Here is a 9,078-nt window from a genome sequence, read left to right on the forward strand (position 1 = left end):
TCATATACATAAAGTAGATAATATAAAAATTTAAATATATGTATACTAATGCTTGCTTGCACATATGTCTGTGCACCATGCGTGTATCTGGGGCCTAAAGAGGCCAGCACAGAGCATTGGATGCTCTGAAATTGAAGTTACAGATGGTTGTAAGCCACCATGCAAGAATCAAACTTGGGTTCTCTGGAAGAGTGCTCTTACCAGTGAGCTATTTCTTCAGTCCCTTACTTCTATTTTTTTTTATCTTTTTGTTTTGTTTTGTTTTAAAGACAGGGTCTCGTGTAGCGTGTAGCTCAGGCTGGCCTTGAACTTGCTGTGTAGCTGAAGATGAACTTGCATTCTTGATCCTCCTGCCTACACCTCCCAAGTGCTGGGATTGCAGGTGTGAATGGCCATATCCAATTTTCTTCCTTCCTTTCTTCTTACTTTCTTCTTTCCTTTCTAAGACATAGATCCTGGCTGACCTGGAATTCACTGTGTAGACCAGGTTTGCCTCAAACTCACTTTCTACCTGCTTCTGTTGTGTATAAAGTGCTGGAAGTAAAGGTGTATGCCACCACGTCTGACATTATTTCTGTTCTGTTCTGTTCTGTTTTGTTTTTTTCAAGACAGGGTTTCTCTGTATAGCCCTGGCTGTACTGGAACTCACTTTGTAGATCAGGCTGGCCTCGAACTCAGAAATTTGCCTGCCTCTGCCTCCTGAGTGCTGGGGTTAAAGATGTGCGCCACCACGCCCGGCTCTGTTTTTTTTTTTTTTTTTCTAATGTATTTTACTTTTAAGTGTGTGTGTGTGTGTGTGTGTGTGTGTGTGTGTGTGTGTGTGTGTGTGTGTGCCTGTGTCCATGGGTGCCTGAAGAGGATACAGGATCTCCTGGATCTAACTGGAGTTACAGGCAGTTGAGAGTTCAGAAGAGCAGTACATGCTTTCAATCACTGAGCCATCTCTCCAGCTCCTTTATTTCTATTTTTAATGGTCAAATTATGTTTTATGAGTACACTGGTTTATAAAGGCTTGAACAAGCTTGGGGCATGGCTCAATGGTAGAAATTGTATGAGACCCCGGGCTCAACCATTTCTTGGGTGACTTTTCTCATTGTGGTAACTCAAATAACACGGCAAGAAGCAGCATAACCTAGGGACGATAGAGTTCCAGAGCCATAGCCCATTTTGGCAAGGGAGGCACGGTGGCAGGAGTCTGGGATGAATGGTTCCATTGTTTCTGAAATTAGGAAGCAGACATTGGACCATAGGAAACCCGAGAGCCCTTCCAGGTTTGATATGCTGTAGGTGGGGATAAAGTTGTTATCCCACCCACCGTTAATCTTGCCCTGTGTTTGCTTTGAGCAGGAAAGGGGCTAAAGGTGTGACATACTTGGATGTTCAAGCATCATGAAGAGGTATCTCTGGGGTAGAGGATGCGGGTGGTACTTGCTTATCTGGAATCCTTCACAGCACCCTGCCTCCCAGCAGCCCAGGTCAGAACAGTACACAGACAGTCAAACGCCTAGGGCAGTGGCTCTCAACCTTCCTAATACTTTGACCCTTCACTACAGTTCTTCATGTCAAGGCGACCTCCTCCAACCATAAAAATTATTTTTGTTGCTACTTCATAACTCTAATTTTGTTACTGTTAGGAATCGTAATGTAAATATCTGCTTTCTGACAGTCTTAGGCGACTCCTGTGAAAACATTATTTGCACCCAGAGGGGTCCCGACCCACAGGTTGAGAACCCCTGGCCTAGAAGAAGAGGATGCCCCCACAACCGCCACCTCCTATCAGAGTACTCCCTGGTCCCTGCATGCAGGGAGAAGTCATTTTATTAGGAACACAGAGAAGATTATAGGATGCCCAGGGCAGGGCAGTTGCAATTGGAAAATGTAGAAGCCAGCATAAAGGACATGCATGGTTCTCTAATGGCGCTGCTATCACACATCTAAAAGAAGCAGAGCTGGGAGTGTCAGTCAGCCAAGGCTGGAGGCTCTCATGTTCTAGACCAACCTGGATGACATGGTGAAACTGTGCCAAACTCTGGTGGAATATAATCGTGGCCAAGGCACTCACTGAACAGTGGGAGGAGCCCAAGGACCTGGAGGGAAGAGTTGAGGAGTGGGCCATATCCCAGGTCCTAAGAGGTGCTCCATGAATCCCAGGAAGACAGCTCTCAGTGCTGAGGACGGGGCCTTGAGGATGGAAAGCTAAATCCTTGTGAAGTCTGAACATTGGTCGCTCAGCTTTATAGCACTGGATCCCACACTTCTAAGACAGGCTTTGCTTAGTTTCTTTCCTTTTTTCTCTCTTTCCTTCTTTCTTTCCTTCTTCCTTCCTTCCTTCCTTTCTTTCCTTATTTCTTTCTTTTCTTCTTCTCCTTCCTTCCTTCCTTCCTCCTTCCCTCCCTCCCTCCCTCCCTTCCTCCCTTCCTTCCTTTCTCTTCTTTCTTGAGACAGTTTCTCATGTAGACCAGGCTAGCCACCAACTTGCTATATAGTAAAAATGACATTGAATTCTTGATCTTCTTGTCCCCTTCTATCCCCCCAGTGCTATGACCATTGCTGTATGCCACCACGAGCTTCAGCAACTGTAATTTTGAGGCTACCCCAACAGCTTCTTTCCAGGCAGTTTGCAGATTTCTTTTCACTGTATGACCTATGAACACAATGTCAGGTGTAGTCTCTACCACCCAACGGTGCAGAAGCTGGGCTCAAACAGCTCCCCCGTGCAGTTAACTTAAACTTTCGGCATTTTCGACTGTAGTTACAGAATCTATGAGCCGGCAGGAAGCACAGGCTCAAGCGTTACACCCACCGACAGAGGCAAATGTGGGTACATTTACATGAGGCTGGGGCATGTTAGGCTCTTAGGGAAAGATTCTAGCTTCCTGTAAGTTCAACCACAAATTTCAGAAGCAAAATTAAGAACATGTATAAGCTCAGAAGGCACGAGGCCAAAGGTTGTGTCTCAAAGGCAATGATCTTAGGGATTTTTTTTCCTGAGTCAGGTTGTTATACAGTATAACCCAGGCTGCCTTCAAAATCACTATATAGCTGAAGATAACGTTGAACTCTTTTTGTATGTTTTTTGTTTTGAGATAGGGCGTCTCTGACTAGCACTGGATGTTCTAGAACTCATTCTGTGGCCCAGGCTGGCCTCGAACTCAGAGAGTCACCTGCCTCTGCCTCTGCCTCCCATGTGTCACCACATCTATTTCTATGCAGTCCTGTGGATGGAACCCAGGGACCTGTGGGCTCTAAGTAAGCACTTTCTGAGATGAGTTGCAACCCCAGGCCCTAATTCCCGGCATGTTTTCTAGTGGATTCTAGGCTGAAAAGTTTAACTGTACAACGCAGCAATGTGGCTAAACCTCATGAGTCTTTGAGATTACTCTGTGTACGGAAGCTTGCACGGATCCATCCAGAATGAGCTATGAAGCATTATTTTCTGGGTTAAAAACATGAGCTCAGGGGTCATGTGAGGGCCAGTGCTACTGTGATGGCTGGAACTGAGACCATGCGCACGCTGGTGTGATGCGTCCGTGCTGGCTGGGGCAGAAGGTGCAGCGACAGCTGCTGCATGATCAGGCAGGCAGCTCTTCTCACGCTCCCCGACTAGCATGCCTTTGGCAACCCCAGGAAAAAGGTCAAATGTGCCTGGGTCACCCCTGCATGTCACAATTATCCAGTAAAGCTCTCATCACTACCCACCTTCAAGTCCCAGCCAAGAGACCACTGCTTACTCGACTCTTTCCAATCTAGGGACAAAGTCACTGTGCTCCAGGTTAGGAGGAAAACACAGGAAGTTCATAACTAGCAAAGGTGGAGGGCTACGAAGAACCAGTGCACACACACGAACTGGCTAAACAAGAAAGACAATGGCCAGGACCGTAGGCAGCCATTAAAAAAAAAAAAAGTTTCCACAGACTGTTTCACGTGGGAAAATGCCCCTGGTAGAGCACCAGAAGATAGCCATAGGCAACATGGTCTCAGATTTAGGGCTGCAGAGATAGCTAAGTGGTTAAGAGCACTTGCGGGCTTTCCAGAGAACTGGAGTTCATTTCCCAGTATTCATGTCGGACAGCTCACAATCTCCTGTAACTGCAGCTCCCGGGGACCTGATAGACGTGTGCGCAGAGTGCTGGGATTAAAGGCATGTACCGCCACCGCCCAGCTTAAGTTTGCTTTAAAAACAAAACAAAACTATCATATTAATCCTTTGAAAATTTCATCCGCTGTTATTTTGCTGAGGCTGTTTCTTACTGGTGAGCTTAGAAGCGATTTCCAAGTTTCTTCCCACCTTCTTAAACTTTTAAACTTGACATTAAAGTGCAGTGATCAGATTTCCAAAAGGGACTTGTACATATCTGGGGCTTGTATCACCTCTATTAGCCTTACTCAGATGGCCTCTGCTTGAACCCTCTAGAAATGAGGAACTCACTACCCGTATTTATTTATTTGTTTGTTTGTTTGTTTGTTTGTTTATCTATCTATCAATGACTTCCAGACAAGACATGGAAACATGGCTCCTTTTTAGCTTTTTCCTGTGAACAAGATCCTTCATCCCAGCTCAGCAGAGAACAGATCTTAACTCCTTGTTAACAGAGGTTCCAAAGCCAGATCTGGGCTGTATATCCCTGCGCCCGTCCACCTAAGTGACGGCATTTGTCCTGGTTGTCCTCACAAACTCCTTTGCTTCTTCTGGGGAACTGTTAGGCAGTGACATCCTTAAATCACAACTTTAGTTCTATGTCTTGCTGGGTAATGGTGGTGCACGCCTTTAAAACCCAGTGCTTGGGAGGTGGAGGCAGGCAGATCTCTGAATTAGAGGCCAGCCTAGTCTACAGAGTGAGCTCCAGGATAGCCTGGGCTATCCCTGACTTGAAAAGAAATTCTGTCTCATTTTGCCCCATTCAAAGTCACACCGCCTGCCAGTCAGGTCTGTAGTAGACTCAACCTTTCATCAACACAGCAGCCAATACTGTGACTGTCTCACACAGAGCCAGAGAAGCTAAGTCTCTGGTCAGGTCACTCAGGAGCTCTGTGAGCGAAGGCAGACTACAGGAGCTCTGAACCCACTGGGGTGGGAACACACACGTTTTCCAAGTTCTTTAAAACTGCATTTTATGTATCCATTACTTGAAACATTTTTACTATGTGTATTTGAGATGGCTCAGTGGATAAAGGTACCTTTGACAAGACTGACCACCTGAGTTTGATCTCGAGGAAGGAGAGAACCAACTCCTGAATGCTGTTCCCTGACCTCCATACATGAAGAACATGTGTGTATGCACAGACGCATAGACAGTTAGATACACACACACACACAAAAAAAAAACAAAACATGAAAAACATGGATGTACATAGGCCATGAAATAAAGTAGCCAATATTGGTGTGTAGGGGGATGGCCTCACTATGTAGCCCTGGCTAGCCTGAAACTTTCTGTGTAGGCCAAACTGGCCTTAAACTCACTGGAGCAATGACCCTGAGCTTCTGACCCTCCCCCACCTTCCAAGCTCTGGAATAAGAGGCATGCACAGTTTATGTGGTGCTGGAGAATGGAAGCAGGTCTCTCCCCACTGAGCTACATCCCCAGCCCCTATTCCCAGGATATCAGTATGTTCTGTCCTGAGATAGCAGTGACTTAGCCCTAGGCTAGGCCTCTCAGTAAGGTCTGGAGTGTCCGGTCACCCAAGCCACAGAGCACAGAGGTCGTCAGATCCTAGGACCAGTGCAATGGAGGTACTAGGGGGATCATTGACATTGAGATACTGTTCCAAGCCTGGGGAGTTCTTATGAAGGCTCAGCTGCCCTCACTGCTGCTGGTCACCCCACTCTGCACAAGCCTCACATCCTGGCCTTTCTGAAGACTTTAAGCCCTTGGCTTTTATTGGGGGGAACTGCTGCCAAACTTCCCCACCCAAGAAGCCTTCCTCTCAGTCCGGGGAGGCTCTCCTGCAGCATGCCAGGCTAAATCTTGGCCTGGCTCCCAGTTGGCCCTCATTGCATTCCTAGGCACCTGCTCCATGCTCTGCACAGACGGCAGGGGGTTGGGTGGGAAGGGAAAGGCTAGATGTCAATGGAAGGAAGAAAACCAATCTCATATATATATTTATATATATATATGTAGTCCTGGTTCTCAATATGTAGACCAGGCTGTCCTCAAACTCACAAAGACCCACCTACCTTGGCCTCCTGAGTTCTGGGATTAAAGTTGTGTGCTACCATACCCAGCAAGTCTTCCATATTTTTTTAATTAAGAAAAACATTAAAAATTTGTATATATATAGGTGTTTTGCTTGCCACGTGCATGCTGGCTGCACAGAGACCAGAAGGTGTTGGATCTCATGGTACTGAAATTTCAGATAGTTTTGAGCTGCCATGTGGGTATTGGAAATTGAACTTGGGTCCTCTGGGAGAACAGCCAAGGCTCTCAACTACTAAGGCACCTCTCCAGCCCCCTAGCTGCCTCTGAGCAGCCATCCTACCATTCGGCTCTCATAGCCTCTCTGAGCCTTAGGGGCCACACCTGTAATGCGTGGAAGCTTCATTCTACAGCTCAACCTGGTCCCCAGGACCTTCCTGGCACAGAACAGGAAGTGAAAATATTTAGGGAGTGTCATTATTGTGGTCTGACTCTTGTGACCTCCTGAACCTCTATTCTAGAGTTCTATCTCCCAGGGGTATTGGCAGACTGTGTAGATATACCGGGTGCTCACGACTTGACACCCGCATTGGAAATTAAGCAAAAAGCACCAACCAGGAGGGTTAGGAACAGGTGGGAACTTAGCCAAAAAGCAGCCCACTATCCAGCTCACAGGCACCGTGAGCAAAAGAACCCAACGAAGCTGCACAGGCCCAAGGCAGACATGGAGGCCCTTTGAGGCAGCAAAGGTGAAGGGCTTTGCAGTTATCAAGAAGCCCTTAGAAGCCAGGTATGGTAGCCCAGGCCTATAATTTCAACATTAGGGAGGCTAAGTAAAATTGAAAGTTTGGGGCCAATCTAGGCTACATATTGAGAGCTTGTCTAAAAAATCTGAACAAAAACATCCAGCCTGCTGTGGTGGGGAGGCTGGTAATCCCAGCATTGGAGAGGCAGGTGAATTAGCAGTGCAAGGCCAGCTTTGGCTACACATTAAGTTTAGGACAGCCTGGGCTACACCAGACCCTGTCTCCAAAAGTGGGGATGGGGAGAAAAATAAAACAATGAAAAGTTAGTCCAAGTGCAGGGGAGGGTTCAGAGAACACACACACACACACACACACACACACACACACATTGACAAAGTTAGGGGTAGATAAACAGAGGTAACAGGAAGACTAATGAGCTGAAGTTCCTTGCAAAATTAATCATTTTCACAGTGGGGACTGATGAAGTTCACGGGCTGTCCATCCCCACAAGGGGTGGAGAGACTGGCAGACAGGAAAAAACGACTAGGACTCTAGAGTGCCTGTTTCCTTCTCTGGGCCCCCGGCTGTCCTCAGTGGATTTGGCCCTGAATCTAGGCTCTGACCTCCTGACGTTTCTCAGACCTCAAGGGGCAGAAACCTGAGTCAGTCTCTTGGGCTCTAACCCAGCTTCAGGGCTCTGGGGCGGGAGGGACAGGAAGGAGGAGAGAGCTGCAGGAGACTACAAATCAACTCCCACTTTGGCTCCTCCCAGCTACCCTAAGGGCAGCCCACGCACCGCTCAGTTCCCGCAGGAAGCCCTGACCCGCTTCCTAGGCTCTAAAGGGTGCAGTGATCCCAGGCGAAACTCGTTAAGAGGCAGCCTGTGTCTAGCAGCCCTTGGGCAGACCAGGGAGTTGAGGTTTCCAACAGGTCTCAGGTGATGCTGGTGCTGTCCGGCTGTGGACCTATCAGAGATTGCCGGCCTTAGACCTTAGCTCAAGGCGCAGAGAGGTTAAGAACTCTGTCCTCTACTACACAGTGACAGCCCCACACTGAAGGCCACCTGCCACGGACACACCAGTCACCTCCCCGCGGGGACAGCAGGGTCAGCTGCAGTTTGTCTGGGACTGAGTGTGTTAACTCGGCTTCTGATTGCCGGGTCGGGCGGAGACAGAGCACCCCCACCCCCGCACCCCAATCTCCATGACTGCCCCCCCCACTGCTGTCCATCTGGTGTCCTCTGCTGTCCCTCTGAGCGCCCCCCAAGCAGACCTCCGTGTGCGGGCTCCCGGTACCTTCTCTGCGCGCTTGCCGCGGCTGTGCCGGCTTTGCCTGCAGCCCATCCTGCTTCGCGCGTCCCGCTGGCTGTGACTCTCAACCGCCCGGAGCTGCAGCCGCGCCGGCTGCGCGCCTTAAATGCCGGAAGAGCAGGGCCTGCGCGGGGCCCCGGCCGAGCCGGGGCCGGGCCAGGGCAGGTGCCAGCGGCGCTCCACGCCAGAAGTACCTGAGGCCGGGGCAGGAGAGATCCCCAGGAGCCACAGATGGTTCTCAGGACCCTCTGATGAGAAAGAGCTGAGAGGGAAAAGAACGAAAACAATTAAACCAGGCGTTGTGGCACACGTCTGTAATCCCAGTTCTGAGGAGGTGGAGGCAGGAGGATCACAAGTTCGAGGACAGTCTGATATATATAGGGGGTTTAAGACCAGGCAGGGCTACATGATAACCTGTCATACAAAGGGAACGGGGTTGGAGAGAGATCTTAGCAGTTAAGAGTATTTTTCTGCCCTTCCAGGGAACTATGGTTCAACTCCAGACACCCACATCGGGTGGCTCAAAGATGCCTGTCCGGCTCCAGCACATGGGCCTTTTAACCTCTGAAGGCACTGAGGGTGAGTGCCTATAGACCCAGCACTTAGGAGGCTGAGGCTGGAGTTTCAGGAAGAGGCTACAGAGTAAGTAAGAGCTTATCTCAAAAACAAAACTAACCAAGCAAGCAACCAAAAGAACAAGCCAGCTGCAGGCTCAGTGGGAAAGGCAGTTGCCTGTGATGCCGACTTGAGCTCCATCCCCAGGCCCCACTTGGTGGAAGGAGAAAAGGAACATGCATGCCAAGGCTCACACACTGCATTACCCATTCATAACTAAATCTACATTTCCTGAGCTGAAAAGGCCAATCAATTTGCAGTTCCAGGAGCCTG

The 9,078-nt window shown here is 48.8% G+C and overlaps 1 protein-coding gene across 3 annotated transcripts in view; it reads right to left on the minus strand.

The window, feature by feature from the left end:
- Positions 1–8,829, minus strand: part of Ccdc69 (coiled-coil domain containing 69) — a 28,934-nt gene extending 20,105 nt beyond the window's left edge. The window contains exons 1-2 of one of the 3 annotated variants that reach the window (XR_003949477.1): positions 8,605–8,829; positions 8,176–8,452 (exon numbers count right to left, since the gene is read on the minus strand). Coding sequence is in view for 2 of the 3 variants with exons in the window: in XM_011249125.1 (XP_011247427.1) it covers positions 8,176–8,223 (48 nt within the window). In the remaining variant the exon portion in view is untranslated. Of the gene's footprint in view, positions 1–8,175; positions 8,453–8,604 lie in introns of those variants that run through there. The other 2 variants (XM_011249125.1, NM_177471.4) reach the window with 2 other exon arrangements.
- Between the last annotated feature and the right edge of the window lie 249 nt (positions 8,830–9,078).

This window comes from Mus musculus, chromosome 11 (genome assembly GCF_000001635.26).
Source record: "Mus musculus strain C57BL/6J chromosome 11, GRCm38.p6 C57BL/6J".
NCBI classification, from domain to species: domain Eukaryota; kingdom Metazoa; phylum Chordata; class Mammalia; order Rodentia; family Muridae; genus Mus; species Mus musculus.